Genomic DNA, 17822 nt, shown 5'->3' on the forward strand with positions numbered 1-17822 from the left:
TCAACTTAAGAACAAAACTATGGAACCTATCTTGTATGTAACCCGGGGACTGCCTGTATTGTATATGTACTGTATGTATTACAGGGTTAGGGATGGACAGCAGCCCTGGATGTTGCATGCCTGTGAATTTGGTTGCGTTGTCACACACAAGTTGTCAGAAATCCAATCCGGATGACTAACTTTTTGGAATTTGGCAGGGTAGTCCCTAATTTGCAAACATAGTCCTGGAAATATGGGTAAGGGCTTACAAAAAGTCATGTCAAAGTAGCTGGCTCCATGAAGATTGTGTATAGGGTCAGATGGCTCTGTGTCTGTGCCTATGGCAAAGTTCATGGTTCAGGTGCAACCAAGGATGTAACTTAGGGGGTTGCAGTCATCCCCAGCCCAGGGGCCTTAGCAGGCCGTATTAGGTTTATTTTCAATACAAAGAGAGCAGTAATATGTATGTAATACATTATAATTGAGGGATCTGGTATTAGTAGGACCCAGTAGCTTGAGGCTGCACTTCACACGCTCCGGTTCACTTGCATTTAGAAATGTAAATTGAGCAGTACTGGAAGGGGTTTGGTCCAATCGCATATTTGTTTCAATTGAAATACATGTGACTGGTAACAAGCAGCGCGTGTTTTGCCATGTTTATGTGCAAAACACATGGTGCTCATTACCTATTGCATACAGTTTAATTGAAACACATATAGGATTGGGCCTAACCCCTTCCTGCCCTGGTTGACTTGCTTTTCTAAATGCCCCTATCTAGTCCATCGCCTCTATGTTGTAACCAGCTTTAATATAGTACAACACCACCAATATCTCAAGTAAGATTCATCAGCTCTTCTACATCAACTTCACAACAGCAATCAGTGTGTAGATCACATCACCATATCAAGACAAGAGACCCAGAATCCCAGACTGAGCTTGGATTGCACAGTCTGGAATGTTCTGAGCCTGTCAGCCAATCAATCATCCAGCTTCACCTCAGGATAGATACATTCATCTGTCAAGCACTGCAGAATTAGATGGCACATAAAAAGACATTGCACACAGTATTGCCACTCAGGGTATTAGGTGGCAGCAGATGATTCCGCAGGATAGTTCGGCTAACCAAAAATGAGGATGTTGAATCCTAAAGGGGCACTAAAGAGTAAGTAAGGACCTAGCTGTGGGTCATTACATAAGCAATTGTAGCTTTTTTAAAGTTTGTCTCATTACTCACAACATCAAAGCAAAGGATCCCACTGAATAAATCATCCCAGCCCTCTAAGGGTGATGCTACACATGGCGTTTTTGGTCCATTTTAACGCATGCGCTTTTAAAACCCATCAGTTTTTGCCTGTTTACCATGCGTCAAAAACACATGCGTTAAAACGGACCAAAAAAAAAAAATGCAGTGTAATGGATGTTGTAATATTAGAAGCTGATGCAATGTCAGTATAATTATCACACTTGGATAGATCTGCTCCTGGCTGGTAAGTGCTTGAACATTAGTCAGAAGTGGCCATCATCCTGCGCCATGTGCTCTGTCCGATTCTCTTGCACCGCACTTATCTCCTCCTTCCATCACGTGTTACCATGATACATAGGGGATAACTCTGAGGAGAATGAGTACAAGCCAAAGCAATCCCAGGATAATGAGACCTCATGTTTCTTATAGGAATCTATACTTCTCCTATCAAGGTCTAGCACTTAAAAGGGACATCACACGTTGCTGAGTTTAGTGCAATTCATTGGTGTAACATGAAGCCTCAATGCAAAATTTTGCACTAAGCCCATAAGTAAAATTTGATGTACTGTCTATAGCAGAGGTCTTTATATATGGTAAGGAAAGCTGAGGCCAGTTGTACACAAACCACTATGTTCCATCTCACTTGCTGTGTGTTTCGGGTGTTTACAGGTCGGACCGCAGAACTGCTCAGTGTATCAGTTCTGTTCATTAGTTCTACATTCAGACCTGTAAATCTAGTAGGCACATAGAGCAAGTGTGGATGAACAATTTTCCAACCGGCCTAAGATTTCTGGTCCTGAGGTAACTGCACTTCAAGTGCACCGCTGCTAACCAGTGCTGGCTGTAAGTGCACCGCTGCTATCCAGTGCTAGCTGTAAGTGCACCGCTGCTAACCAGTGCTGGCTGTAAGTGCACCGCTGCTATCCAGTGCTAGCTGTAAGTGCACCGCTGCTAACCAGTGCTGGCTGTAAGTGCACCGCTGCTATCCAGTGCTAGCTGTAAGTGCACCGCTGCTATCCAGTGCTAGCTGTAAGTGCACCGCTGCTAACCAGTGCTGGCTGTAAGTGCACCGCTACTATCCAGTGCTAGCTGTAAGTGCACCGCTGCTAACCAGTGCTAGCTGTAAGCGCTCCCCTGCAAACCAGTGCTAGCTGTAAGTGCTCCCCTGCAAACCAGTGCTAGCTGTAAGTGCTCCCCTGCAAACCAGTGCTAGCTGTAAGTGCTCCCCTGCAAACCAGTGCTAGCTGTAAGTGCTCCCCTGCAAACCAGTGCTAGCTGTAAGTGCTCCCCTGCAAACCAGTGCTAGCTGTAAGTGCTCCCCTGCAAACCAGTGCTAGCTGTAAGTGCTCCCCTGCAAACCAGTGCTAGCTGTAAGTGCTCCCCTGCAAACCAGTGCTAGCTGTAATTGCACCCCTGCTATCCATTGCTAGTTGTGTGTAAGTGCACCCCTGCTAATCAGTGCTAGCTGTAAGTGCTCCCCTGTTATCCAATGCTAGCTGTGAGTAAGTGCACCCCTGCTAACCAGTGCTAGCTGTGAGTAAGTGCACCCCTGCTAACCAGTGCTAGCTGTGAGTAAGTGCACCCCTGCTAACCAGTGCTAGCTGTGAGTAAGTGCACCCCTGCAATCCAATTCTAGCTGTGAGTAAGTGCACCCCTGCTATCCAGTGCTAGCTGTGAGTAAGTGCACCCCTGCTATCCAGTGCTAGCTGTGAGTAAGTGCACCCCTGCTATCCAATGCTAGCTGTGAGTAAGTGCACCCCTGCTAACCAGTGCTAGCTGTGAGTAAATGCACCCCTGCTATCTAGTGCTAGCTGTGAGTAAGTGCACCCCTGCTATCCAGTGCTAGCTGTGAGTAAGTGCACCCCTGCTATCCAGTGCTAGCTGTGAGTAAGTGCACCCCTGCTATCCAGTGCTAGCTGTGAGTAAGTGCACCCCTGCTATCCAGTGCTAGCTGTGAGTAAGTGCACCCCTGCTATCCAGTGCTGGCTGTGAGTAAGTGCACCCCTGCTATCCAGTGCTAGCTGTGAGTAAGTGCACCCCTGCTAACCAGTGCTAGCTGTGAGTAAATTCACCCCTGCTATCTAGTGCTAGCTGTGAGTAAGTGCACCCCTGCTAACCAGTGCTAGCTGTGAGTAAGTGCACCCCTGCTATCCAGGGCTAGCTGTGAGTAAGTGCACCCCTGCTATCCAATGCTAGCTGTGAGTAAGTGCACCCCTGCTATCCAGGGCTAGCTGTGAGTAAGTGCACCCCTGCTATCCAGTGCTAGCTGTGAGTAGGTGCACCCCTGCTATCCAGTGCTAGCTGTGAGTAGGTGCACCCCTGCTATCCAGTGCTAGCTGTGAGTAAGTGCACCCCTGCTATCCAGGGCTAGCTGTGAGTAAGTGCACCCCTGCTATCCAGTGCTAGCTGTGAGTAAGTGCACCCCTGCTATCCAGGGCTAGCTGTGAGTAAGTGCACCCCTGCTATCCAGTGCTAGCTGTGAGTAAGTGCACCCCTGCTATCCAGTGCTAGCTGTGAGTAGGTGCAGCCCTGCTATCCAGTGCTAGCTGTGAGTAGGTGCACCCCTGCTATCCAGTGCTAGCTGTGAGTAGGTACACCCCTGCTATCCAGTGATAGCTGTGAGTAGGTGCACCCCTGCTATCCAGTGCTAGCTGTGAGTAGGTACACCCCTGCTATCCAGTGATAGCTGTGAGTAGGTGCAGACTGAGTAACAGTGAAGACTGAAGTCTCTTCATTGCCTTAGTCAGATCATAATTTGAAGAACTTTCAAAGGGGTTTTCTGGGTTAAAGTTATTGATTACTAATCCTGAGGATAGGTCATCAATATCAGATGGAACCGGTCCCAGAACTAACGCAGAGAAAAGCTTATCGATATGGAAGCTGGATGTCACAACCCCACCAATCTCATATTCATGATATTGATTACCTATTATTAGATCAATGGTGTGCATTTACCAAGACTTACCCCTCACCGCTGTGTAACATGCGCCTAACCTATCACATATTTGGTGCGCAGCTCCCCACAACTGACTCCAGTAGGGGGCAGTAGGGGATCGGAGTCCATTGTAACGAGTTTTCACATAAGAATACTCAATGGATCCACCTTCTCCCCAACCTCCCTCTGCCCCTTTTCTGGAAGTGGAGAGGTTGGTAAAAACTTTTTGAGAAATGGAGTAAAAAAGACACAAAGTTGGGGGATTTGACCTTTTTGTATTCTTTTTTTCTAATCTGAAAGACCCCTATAAGGAGAACAAATGTTCTAGATTAATACCAAATTATAGTTTTTGCTAAAGGGCCCTCCAGATAGATGGTAGGGATAGATAGAGAGATATGAGATAGCGTTAGATATAGGGGCACATTAATCATAGGCTGGCGCTACGTGCGCCACCGTAGGATGGTGCCCCCCACCAAGTGCCAGATGGTGGCTCCGATAAATCCCAACTTGGGACAAGACAGGTCTGACCTGGCATAGAATTACTCCAGGGACTGGGATGGCAGCAACAGGGTTGCCATCAGGGGGGGTTAGTGTGACTGTGTTCAGGGGGCCCCAAGGAGCAGAAGGGGCCCCTAGTCACAGGTGCAGGGAACTCACTGTGCACATAGGGCCAGATCATCCTTCTGTGGGGGGGCCCACAAAATTTACCAGGGAGGGGCACAAGAAATTCATAGAGGCAGCCCTTTGCAACCACCCTGCCCAACCAGCGTAGAGCTTGTGCTCCTGTTTTTAGGTGACAAATCCTCCCCATAAATAGAAGGTACATAGATAGATCAAGTTTTGTGAATCTATGATCTACAATCTATGAAGACTGGAACAAATAAATCCCAAGACGTCATGGCCCTCATTTCTTGATGTAATTGGATTTCCTGGTCGGTTTTACCACAGTATTGCCACATTTCCTGGACACGGGCGCCAGTCCTTCCACTTACCAGTTATTTTTGTTTGTCGAAACATATTTTAGGGTTTTTCTTCTAAATTTATCCTAACAAGGGTCTTAGAAATGTTCAGCAAGGGACAGAGGCCAGCGAGGGTTAACGTGCCAGGCTTGCGTGCCCATTCTTTGCCCTGGGGTAAAGCCTTCTCTTATGTTACTAACACTCTCTGATTTCTCATCGGGCATGAACGGTTACAGGTGGCACGCAGAGCAGCAGAGGTCGGCTCGTCCAATTGTGATTTATTCCTACCTCTCCATACATAATCTGTTAATAGGAGACAGATATCGTTCTATAAGAATCACCGTCTGCTAATTTGATGGTTTTCACCACAGCCAGACCCTCAATAATGACACATGATTGATGGGAGCCAAGAGTCAATCACTGGAAACCCCCTTTAAGTGGGTAAAATGGGATAAAATTATGCTGCTATTCAATCTAATGGTAATTCTCTCTTCTAGACTTTGATACAATGTGTCCTCACAGAGCGCAGAGGGACAGATGTGATCCCGGCTCCTGTCACATGCCGCCCCATACAGGCTACTCTATGGCGGTTATACACTAGGGCTTTGTCTGCCTCCAGGATCATGAGTTGTAGGGGGGAGGAGGAACGGCAGGCCGTGATCCAAACTACCATCACTTCTTCGCAACCAAAAGATGGAAGCAGAGCACCCCCATTTTTTTAAGATAGGAGAGACCTGCACCTATTAGTTATTTATGGCATATCCTGTTGATAACCTATATCTAACTATAGTAACACATAGGTACAGTGGTGATGCTGATGGGACATACCTTCCAGCAACTGGAACAGACCGAAGCAATTAGTAAGGGATCAATGTAGGGATGAAGGACTAGACTACACATGGCTTGTTGGTAGTCTGTTACAATGGAGATGCAGCATATACAAAGAAGCTGGGTTTGTTGAGGCCATATTCACACTTGGCCAGAACGCATTTACATTTAAAAGGACTTAAAACGGACTAAAAATTCCACGTGTGGCATCACCCTGAGGCTACGGTCACATGTTGCTCTATGTTTGCGTTTAACCAGCCTGGTAGTAGGTGCAGGCTGGGAGGTAGCTGTGTCCAATGCTGGAAGCTGCAGCTTTAATCCTAGAAGGCAGCTCTGTGTCAGACACTGAAGGTGAATCTCACACTGTCTATGGTCACTCTATGGCAGTGGTGGCAAACCTTTTAGACGCAGAGTGCCCAAACTACATCCAAAACCCACATATTTTGTCGCAAAGAGACGATGTGACAATTCAAACAGTAACTTATTACTCCCTGCTCTGACACAGGATTAAATTGTATAGGCACCTGAGGACACCAATACAGTAGAAAGAAGGAGAAAAAGCTTTGCTTATCATTGTAGCTTCCTACTAGGGTCCTTGGCTGCCTGGGACTGAAAGAGGCCTTAAGTCCTGTCTGGCAAACTCTGCGCTGGGGTGATGGCGTGGGTGCCCATAGAGAGGGCTCTGAGTGCCACCTCTGGCACCCGTGCCATAGGTTCGCCACCACTGCTCTATGGTGTTCTAGAAGATGTCTGCTCTGGAAGAGAGCTAGACTCCAAGAGGTGTGCTCCTGTCTCAGGAGTTGGGGCCTAAGGGTGAAGACACACGTGGCGTTTTTAGGCCGTTTTTGGGCCGTTTTTACTAAGTGAGTTTTCAGATCGTAAAAAACGCATGCCTTAAAAAACGCACCCGTTTTATTTTAAGAACGCACGTGTTTTTGAAAACACACGCGTTTTTGTCCGATTTTCCGAATTTGCACAATTAAAAACGGACAAAAACGCATGCGTTTTTAGCGCATGTTTTTTTTACGATCTGAAAACGCACTTAGTAAAAACGGCCCAAAAACGGCCTAAAAATGCCACGTGTGTCTTCACCCTAAGAGCTCCTCATGCGGTGGGAGCCAGCACTAAAAAGAGCTTGCCCCTTCCTGTCCAGGGGTTTTGTTATCCTCTGGTCAGATGTTCTTACTCTCCAATCACACTCCAGTTACAAAGGTGGAACATCATTGGATAATAAACATTAAATAGCTTTAACCCTTCCCTGTCCAGGCAGAAACTACAGCTCCTAATTACCTCTAGATGTACCGAATGATACAGGGGGATTATTTGCAAACACTCCTCTGCCATGCACATTGGCAGGGGTGTTGCGTAGGCAAAAAGTGTATTTGGGACAACTCATAGCAATTGACACCAATTTTGTCTTGTCGGCTTTCAACCACTTTCGGCCACGGTTACACAATCCGCTAGGTGTCCGTTCATAACGCGACGCTAGAGCACAGGGGGTGTCCTCGGCCCGAGCGCACATGCGTTACCAGGGAAATGCATGCGATTGATAAGCCGATCGCATGCGTTTCCCTGGAAACGCATGTGCGTTCAGGCCGAGGAGCGCCCCCTGTGTGCTAGCGTAGCATTATGAACGGACGCCTAGCGGATCGTGTGACCGTGGCCTTCCTTACAGATTAATAAGATTACAAAAATAGCACCAAAAACAACAAAACCCACAATAATAGCTATCAACAATAAATTTACCTCACAACATGTACCTCATTTTAGTGAAGCAATTTTTCACGGAAATTCAAGTGCATTTCACACAGAAAATATTGTTTATCTGTCGTCCACTGTCTACTAGGCAGCACAACATGTAGGCCTCATTTATGAGATGTGTTTCAAATCAGCTAATCAGGGATCTGCTTTTATTCTGTAAACTGCAATGGAAATATTAAACAAAATTTATGATTGGTTGCTATGGACAACATGGCCTAGTCAGCTCTGAGGGAACTCTTTTACTTGAGGCATACAAGTCTCAGAGCGGAACTGTTCTGGTTGCCCATGGCAACCAATCAGAGCTCAGCTTTCATTTTCCCACAGCTGTTAATAAAAATAAAGCTGAGCTCTGATTGGTTTCCATGGGTAACTAGAACAGTTTTACCTCAGAAACTTGATGCATTCCACTGGCTTCAGCCTTGATTACATGCTAAGGTTACATTGGGGGACATTTACTTAAAGTGTCGGTGTCTGCATTGGCTTTGTTACCGACCTGCTCTCGGTAAGAAGACACACATTTAATATTGTAGAGCTGTGCAGAGACATTTCTGTCCCCGAGACCATTTTCTGTCCCTGGGACCAAAATCTGTCCCGAGCACCAGAAATGTGTCCAACAGTCCCTGCTAGACCAGTTTTCTTTTGGTCTACTTTCCGCCAGTTTACAGCGCCCAAAAATGGCTGTGACACATATTAATTCTGTCTGAGTTTCCACTCCGCCAAAGCCACGCCCCTTTTCGGAGAAGAGTCGGAGCAGACGGAAAAAGTCATTTTTTCTGGCGCCACCAGCTAATAAATAGGTCTCAGAGCAGAACATGTGGTGAGAGCGCCACAAAACTGGCGGAAACGCCATAGTAAATGTCCCCCATTGCGTTTTAGCAGATGCAGTGGAAAGGCAATGTAACCTTAGCATGTAATCAAGGCTGAAGCCAGTGGAAACGCAACACACAATGCAACGCATCGTGTGAATGCGGCCTGAGAGTAGAAAAAGGTTCAAACCATTGACTGTGCCTATTTCTAAAAGGCATTGATCAGTGCCCCTTTATAGAATTAGAGGGACATCACACGGATGCAATTTTCACAGTCGCATTAAAATGTAATAAATAATACAAAACAGAAACAGCGCCACACCTCTCTGCAGGTTGTGTTTGGTATTGCATCTTAGCTCCATTAAATCACACATAACCCATGGACACGGGTGGCGGAGCAAGCAGCAATGTTTATGTTATCGTGAAACAGCCCATAGCAGGGCATAGGTTCTCCCCAGGCTGGTCAATCAATGGCTGCACATGTGCGGTCACAGGTGTCTATTAGTCATGGAGGGTCAGGCTTGGATACCTGGCTTTCCTTCACCTTCCTCCAGGCATGACCCAATCTTCTTCCAGGGTTGAGGAGAGGTACAGCTTTTCCGTGGGGCTCATTATACACATATAGCACCAATGCCACTAATACGGTGACGTCTCTTCCAGTATTTATACAGATTTTTATGCCGTATTTCAGGACATTATTGGGATTTCCTGTGGTCAGCGAGCTGCAGTCATGCAGGAGGTAATCGCTGGGCTTGAAAAATTCAGTTTTGACTTTGAAAAGGATGTGGAAGGTCAGCGGGGGTCCCAGGTCCTGCCCTTCCAAGGCATGGACAGTAAGTATGACTTACAGCATGGTCAATGCAATGACAACGTGGCTGCTGTGAGGACGTAATGCAGGATGCTCATGAAATATGCAGAAGGAGGGGAAAGCTCTGGTCACAATGTTGTGTATTATTAATAGACCTAAATATGGGAAACACAAGGGGTTAATCTACTGCTAAGTACTTAAAATTACAGGTCACTGCTAAATTGCTTAATACATCTAGAAAGGTTGCACTGGACTACAAAAAGATAGATGCATCTCAGAAAAAAACAGCGCCACCTCTGACTAAAGGTTGTATGTGGTATTGCAGCTTGGCTATAGGGCTGATATATTGCAGTAGATCAGCTGTGCCACTGCCAAAATTATTCTAGAAGTGAAGAAATCAATTGAGATGAAGTAGTCCCCGTCCTGCCCTACATACACTGACAGCTCCTTGGATACCAGGCTTTGTTACTTTACATACCCTGTAGCGGCCCCAAAGTAAAGAATCACTGCCAGAAAAAACCCGCACACATTGACCTATATCTGTCTGGTATCTGTCTATTTAAGATCTGTGAGATCTTCACATCCTACATCTTTATTGCACCGAGTCTCTTATTACAAAATGCTTGTCGTTTTGCGTACACAGCTCCTGTGCAAAATATGTAGGTTAAAGTGGTTTTCCAAGATTAGAAAAGCATTGCTATTTTTCTCTACAAATGACGCCGCATCCGTCCACAGGTGGTGTGTGGTATTGCAGTTCTCTCCTATTTAAAGGAAATCTCCCATCATAATAAACTAGTCGTTTACTCATAGATCCAGGCACATTGACTGTGGGAATCTTCTTATATTTGTTATCCATGGCCTCTTTCCTTCTAAAATCAACTTTTATAATTATGCTAATGATCCTGAGGGGCTACCCTAACCCCTATGTGATCTGGCTTTACAGGCTGTTACACTGTCTCACCCTTTCCTGTATCCAAAAATCCCTCTCTCATGTGTTATGCAGAGTCCGGGGCAGCTGTTTGTGACTTCTTCATACGGGGCATATGCAGGAAAGGTAAGACCGCGCCATGAACCACCCGCTATGTATGATGCAGGTTCATCCCTTGTGCTTGCGCCATATTGGATTAGTGCACCATCTGTACTGATGCCCAGGTCCTCATTATATAAACCGTTTTTTCCATTTCTCGCGTGTCCTGTGTTGTATTTTATCGTAGGTGCCATGTGCCCCTTCCGTCACCTGACCGGGGAGAAGACTGTCGTCTGCAAGCACTGGCTCCGGGGACTGTGCAAGAAAGGCGACCAGTGCGAGTTCCTCCATGAGTATGACATGGGACGGATGCCTGAGTGTTACTTCTATTCAAAATTTGGTGAGGGAATGTGCCGGGCAGTGGCGCAACTAGAAGCTGATGGGCCCCAGTGCAAAGTCTGTGCCAGGCCCCCGTCTATAATGTATGGTTTATAGTAATAGTCTTCTCATATGGGAAAGTGACACCATAAGGGCCCCCTAAGCCTCTTGGGCCAGGGTGCAATCCTCTGCACCCCCTCAAGGTACGCCCCTGGTGCTGGGTCTATTCAAGTGTTTGCTGTATGGAGTCCATTCACTACGTGTTTCAGCAGGGCCACAGCCGTGGCGTCTTGGCAGGAGATAACCATTTAATTAGTAGGCATGTGGCACATACTGCATGACATCCTGTGCATGTATAGCTCAAGGCACCATCAGCAGTGGTTGTACACTAAAATATAACTCATATAGTGCAATAAGCTGTAATGGAATATAATAAAGGCAGTGCCAGCAGAAGCCCGGAATCCAAACCTATCCAAGCCCATGGCCACCCAAACCATCCACCAAATTTTATACTGAGAAGGACGTATACCAATGATATCCTCCTACATCTGTCCCTACTCTCATTACGTATGTACACAAGAGCCATTTCAGGACCTTTGAAGGTCCTCCAGAGGTCCTGAAAGCAGCAGAAGGGACATATCCTCCATTCTCTAAGAAGCTGACTCTAGTATGTGATGTAGTGAGTGACTCTGGACTATAATATTCATACAGCGTGGGACCCATGGCAGTCTTATTTCGACACTTCCAATATAGTATATACCGATTCAGGTTTTTTTAACCCCTTAAGTGCCAAGGCCAATATTGTTTACGCCATCTAAGTGGTTTATTGCAGGGAGGTGACTTTTCTGATGTTACAATGCCTATGAACCTAAAAGGCAGAGTAGAATATAGAGTGTATATAGGTTTTATATGTGTCTATATGTAGCCTGAATTGCATATAGCTGGATTGTGATGAAAGCTTTGCAGGTCTAGGCTTTATACTGGCATTGAGATTCACCAGCTGTATAATGTACGGTATAGTTGGAGCTCTTGAATCTTGTGGCAAATATCAGTCTTATTCCTGGCGTTCCCTAGTTCCCCATGGTCAGGATTGTGTAACTTGCGCTTGGCGGACTAATGTGGCGTCACTATAAACAGATGAATGCCGCCCTCCAGCTAGTAGGGGTTAGTGCCATCCGCCCTGTTCCCCCTGCTGTGTTTGTCTTCGGTTCCACATGGCTGCTCGTATAAGTCCTCTACAATGGAATGTGTCTGTGATGGTAAAACACACCTGGATATATGGTGATGTCACAAGGACAGCTGGAGGAAAGGAGCTGGAAGGTTCACACAATACAATGTATCCCAAAGACACAATGCACTTACCCCAGTAGTAGACTATAATACAGGCGGTATGGGCGGTAGCCCGGGGCCCAAGCCTTATAGGGGGCCCATGGCCACCCACTAAATTTTATACTGAGAAGGACTGAAACCCATGAAATCCTTGTAGGTCCTCCAAAGGTCCTGAAACGGCAGATTGAAATCAGCCAGAAAGGGCACATCCCCGATTCCCGAAGAATCTGATTCTAGTACCAGGTGTAGGAAGTAAATTTCAGACTTGTAGGGGCTATAATATTCCTACAAGCCAGGGCCCATGGTTGTCTTAATCCACCCCTGACTTCACTCCCCCAGGTATAATATGCCCCAACAACAAACCTGCAGCCTTTGCCTTTTGCATTGCAAATTCTGGAACTGATGTCAAGGCAACTTGTAACAAACCTGGTGAAAAGAGGCTGTGATTAACTCATTGTGAATAACTGTAGCATCAAATGGATGAGATTTATTTTCCAAAATTGAATTCCATATGCTCAGATCGGTCCACAGCACACACTGATCTGCACACAGGCTTAGTAATATTAGTAATGTTATCTTCTATGCTGGAGCATACGGTCTGGCTCCACCTATCTGATAGTAGACTTCAGGGCTCTGTCCATCTGACAGTAAAGAGCCATACACAACCATATTTCTTCAGGAATGGCAGGGGATAGAAAGAAAATTCTAACTGCACTAGAATTGGATGAATGGCACCTATTAAATGGGTTAATGGGGAAACTAGACCGTGATTGGGAGTGCCGAAGATACCTGGTGCTGTTTTGGGCACAGTCCGACACTCCCATAATACTGAATGCAGTGTCAGGACAAATGCTCAACCTGCTGCTCCACCCATTAGTGAAACTGGACCACATTCTCTGGATTGCTGGGCGCTCCTGCAGGTCGGCCCCTCACCGATCAGACCCCTGTGGATAGGGGAAAACGTGCAAGGCGCTGGAGTTGATGAAGGTGGCGAAAGGTCCTGTTTAAAATACCCTAATCCTGAAATTTTGCAGCATTTTACTGACAGGGCAATGTAAAGTAGACCTCTGCAAAGAGTTTGTATGCTCTCTTCGTGTTTGTGTGGTTTTCCTCTGGGTCCTCAGGTTTCCTCCCACACTCCAAAACACACTGGTAGGATGATTAGATTGTGAGCCCCAATGGGGACAGGGACCGATTTGGCAAACTCGGTGTTGCGCTATGTAATCTGTGTGTGCTATATAAATAAAGGAATTATTACTATTTGTTATTATTTTTATCTAGATTCCTACTGATCCTTAGAAGATCTTATGAAAAAGAGATTCTCTTTCATATAGGTGGGATTCATTTGTCTTTGTTGCATATATTTCTGCAAACCCCTTTTAGATGAATAGAGCAGTCACAGAAATTTGTGCAAGAAATTCACCAAGACCTTGTTTTCCATGGAAAATCCATGATGTACAAAAGTTAAGGACCCTGAATCCCTCTAGTGGTGGATTGTGTTATAACTTGTAACAAAAATGTCATGAAAAATTTCCTTTGTGACCCTTATTTTGTCCCTACTAGGCGAATGTAGCAATAAGGACTGCCCCTTCCTGCACATTGATCCGGCATCTAAGATTAAGGATTGTCCATGGTACGACCGAGGATTCTGCAAACACGGTAATATGCTGTATTACACTGCTGTGCTCTTAGCTTTCAAGCCTTTCCTCCCTGCTCTGAGTAACAGCTGTAGCATTTAATTAGTGGCCTCTTACAGCTTTACCCAAACCACATAAGACATATTTAAATCCTGGATCGAGGTATCTGCAGTTACTGCAGATGAGAATGCAGGATTTTTGGCATAGATAAGCGGATAACCAAAATATATCTTTGTGTATCTGCAGTTTTGGGAGCTTCATTGAGCTTCTTATTCAAGTCTTGGATTTTGGCAGTATAGAATTTTAAGTAAGATGACTTTTAAAGGATCCATCATCACAATATCCTGGGGGGTCAAAGCTGTCCTATACAGATTGTAAGGTGGAGCATAGAAAAGTATTACTATACATTATCCAGTTTCTCTCCCAGGAACGCCCTACATAAGCTTTCAGCTGTACATGGATGACAGGTTTATATTGCTTTCGTGTTATTGTTGTGACTTTAGCAAAAGTTATGGAAAGATACATTGTTTGATGGGTGGAGATTAATCCCAGTTATAGACCAAGGGCTCAGTCATTGTCACAATGTATCCACCTGAGTTGTTACAAAATAGCTCTCCTGTAATATGGCTCTACATGTTAGTGATAGCTGCTGTACCCCAGCCCTAGTGCCCACAGTAGCCCCAAAATACCCTCTGCCATATAATAATACACTAGAATTATAATTATACATGTGCAGTTTATGAAGCCATAATCAAGTGTAGATCATAACGGAGCAGAGAAGAGCCTCCCTATGTTTTTCACTCCTCTCCTGATTCGAACGTCAAAAGCTGAAAGTGTGAACGCACCCTTATAACATTTTAGGTTCCTTACACGCAATCCATATTTGCGGTAGATTTTCTGTATGGCTTTACATATGGGAAAATATCTGCAGATGACTGTAATTTAGATTCACTAAGATTTAAATTTTACTTTGTAGAGTGTAGAGAAAGTTTGAAAAATTACAGGTTATGTTAATCTTCTGCTGCGGTTCAGCAGATTTCTGCCCCCTTGATTGAAAGTCCTCTATAAATCCATACAGACAGGGCTGTCGCTAGCACTGGGCATACCTGGTCAAATGCTGGGGCCCAGAGCTGCTGGGGTTGCGGGGGCCCACATAAGGCATCCATGGGGATGAGTGGGGCTGTATTTTAAGAATCCATAAGGTTTCAAGGGGCTTATATAAAATAACCATGAGGGGGCTATGTGGTATGATAACTGAGGGAATATTTTGGGGAACAGGAGACTGTTTTAGTTTCTGAATGTTTAATGCCGCCACAGGAGTTCACTGCAAAGGGGCCCACTGAGGCTCTGTCACCCAGGGGCCTACTGAAAACTGAGCCAATCCTGTATATAGATATTACTTTAAAACTTTCCGCTGCAGAACTTGTAGCACAAATTTGTTGCAGATAATCCTCGCCCCATGTGCCCCTAAAAGAACACTCTCGACAAATCTTATACATAAAGGAAGCAATCTTGCGATGGGTAAAACCAGTGAGCTGTCTTTAAGACCTTTTAAAACCTTTATTTGCCAGTGTGGACCGGATTGGTTGCTTTTAGTAAGAAAACTGCCTGGGAGCCCAAAAACACATTTAAGTGGGCACCAAAAAGCAGTCCTGTTCCCTGCAACCCTCCCCCTTGGGTCCTGTCCTAAACATAACAGTGTATCCATTTTCCCCAGTACGTTCCTGTAAAACAAATACTATGCCCATGAATTTTACTTATCATTGTTTGCCTGTCAATGTCTAACCAGGTCCAGCATGCAAACACCGACACACCCGCAGAGTGATGTGCCCAAACTACCTGGTCGGCTTCTGTCCAGAAGGTCCCAAGTGTAAATATGTCCAGTAAGTTCCTAAAGAGTCCATTTCTATCGATCTATGTGTCTGTCTGCATTCATCTTAGGGAAATATGGAGGAAAACCTTTTGTTGCCTTGTATAGCAGTTCCCTTAACATCAAGCATGACTTCTTAGGAAGCCTAATGACATGCTTGATGTAAAGAAATACAGAATAAGGTTCCTTAATCTGATACAATGTCAACACATGTATCTAGCATTTACCATTCCTGAAGAAGGGTGAAAACACCCAAAGTTATAAGTAGGCAGTTTATTAGATAAAGGTGGTGCTGTCTCTGATTCTTGACTTCAGTCTTTCGATCTACAACGTGTACCTATAGGTTGTATGGGTTCAATAATTTATAATAACAATTGTGATACCTCCATAATATGCATTTATTACAGACAGAGTGTTTTTATTTCATGGTGTTCTAAGTAACAATTACTTTTTCTGTTTTTGCAGCCCAAAAGTAGATTTGGTTCTCTGCAGTCCAGACCACATAAAGGTAGGGATTCTGGAAAATTAAACAAATTGAGACTACACAGGATGTAACTCTGTACATACATGACATTACTTATCTTGTAGTGATCCTCCGTTACTGCACCACCATCAGAATAGTGAGTGCAGCTCTGGAGTATAATACAGGATGTAACTTAGGATCAGTACAGGATAAGTAATGTCATGTATGTACACCGTGACTGCACCAGCAGAATTGTGAGCGAAGCTCATAATCCTATTTTATGTGGATATATTCTACTTCCCACAGAATGCTGCTGCACCTCAAAGGCTCTTAGTCCCTTCGCTCCCCTCTGATCCTGAGCCCCTGTCTAAGCACCCTGCCCTCCTTATGGACCTGCCTCATCTATCACACCTGACTGTTCTCACCATGATGCATGAACGCTTTAGGAAGATGCAAGAAAACGTCTGTGGGGGGATGAGACCCCTGGAACTAGTCACATGTTTCAAAGTAAGTAACAGATACAAAGTAGCATTATATTATATTAATATTCTGTGTATTGTTTTAACGTTGCTATTTATTTTCCATGTTTCTAATGAGTTTTATTCTTTGTGACTTGGATGTTGCAGTGCGGAGACCGTGGCCACTACGCCAACAAATGCAGCAAGAGCCGTTACGCCTTTCTGATGAGGAAGTGATGGGCCTGGTGGGGGGGGAGGCACCACGTCCTCATCCGTGCCCATTCACACTGTGAGCGATTCCTTCATTGCACTTGGTGGAATTTTTGGCTCCGAGATTGAGAATTTCTCCTACAAAACCAAGACCTTGAATATTGCTAAATTATTAAATTAAATGAATAAATTTATATTTTCATAAAAAAACTTGTCCTAGCTGGTTGGTTCCCAGCTTCAAAGCCGAGGTAGGTAAATACTGTAAGAAAAGTACACTGGGTGGGTGCCCAACCCCGTCCACCTTATGAAGCTTAGAGAAAAGTACAAATGGTGGAGGTCTAGTTTTGTCAATAAGTGGTGTTTATTTGTAATGAATAATAGGAGAAGTTAGTGGAAACAAATACAGTAGTAGCGTACAAGCTGACGGTCAAAGGACCTGAGGAGCACACCGGCAGCTGTGCCTGTTGAGAAGGATGCGGGAGCATCGGCCGTGTTGTCAGCAGAGGTGGATGCGATGCTCCGTAGTCAATCTGCGTAGTTGCTTCGAGAGTAGGTGTATCACGGGCTGGACAGGAGGAGCCAAGTGTGGTGTCTGTGTCCAGGCGGTGGTGTACACTCAATAGTGTATGTACGCAGTGTGTGAGGGGGGGGGGGTTGCACTCGTGGGTGGCAGAGTGCGAGGGGTCCCTAGTAGGCCCTAATAGGGGCTGAGTGGGAGCCCTAGAAGTCCCTGGTTGGTCCTAAATTCGGGGCGGCAGCCCTAGGTGGCCGTCGTCCCGACTGGAACCTGCCCCTGTCCTCGGCCGAGTAACCCTAGTTACGGCGGGGAGGGAAAAGGGGATATGTGCAGGTTAGGACAAAGGCTGTGGGGATCACAGTAATCTGTAGCAGGTAAGAGACAAGTGCAAAAGGTAGAAGAGTAGGGTGAAGAGGAAAATTCAAATACAAGTTTAAGGTACGAATCCCTTAATGTAGTATATGACTGTGCGTGGTGCGAGTCGTGCGACAAGTTACACCATGCGTTAATGAGGTCAATCTTCCCTACATGCCATGTTTCACCTATTGAATATAGGCTCATCAGGGGAAATAAGACCCTTGTAGTGTGGAAGTTAGCAACATGCCTAGAAGGATTGGGTTGGGGTGCACCGGAGGCGAGTCTGGGGTCTAGGTATAGGTCAAAGAAGTTCTCCA

General features: G+C 45.4%; 1 protein-coding gene across 2 annotated transcripts; it reads left to right on the forward strand.

Annotated features, from left to right (window-relative positions):
- The first annotated feature begins 8207 nt into the window (after positions 1-8207).
- On the forward strand, positions 8208-16816 carry CPSF4L (cleavage and polyadenylation specific factor 4 like). 2 transcript variants are annotated; one of them, XM_072112544.1, is made up of 9 exons: positions 8208-9099; positions 9203-9344; positions 10263-10373; positions 10534-10686; positions 13557-13652; positions 15420-15513; positions 15966-16008; positions 16270-16470; positions 16590-16816. In XM_072112544.1, the coding sequence occupies exons 2-9, from the start codon at positions 9242-9244 to the stop codon at positions 16656-16658; spliced, it is 870 nt and encodes a 289-aa protein (XP_071968645.1). In that variant the 5' UTR covers positions 8208-9099; positions 9203-9241; the 3' UTR covers positions 16659-16816. The 2 variants fall into 2 exon arrangements, with proteins under 2 accessions (XP_071968645.1, XP_071968646.1); XM_072112545.1 differs by having other exon boundaries at positions 8224-9099; positions 10323-10373.
- Positions 16817-17822: the final 1006 nt, after the last annotated feature.

Source organism: Engystomops pustulosus, chromosome 6, assembly GCF_040894005.1.
Source record: "Engystomops pustulosus chromosome 6, aEngPut4.maternal, whole genome shotgun sequence".
NCBI lineage: Eukaryota > Metazoa > Chordata > Amphibia > Anura > Leptodactylidae > Engystomops > Engystomops pustulosus.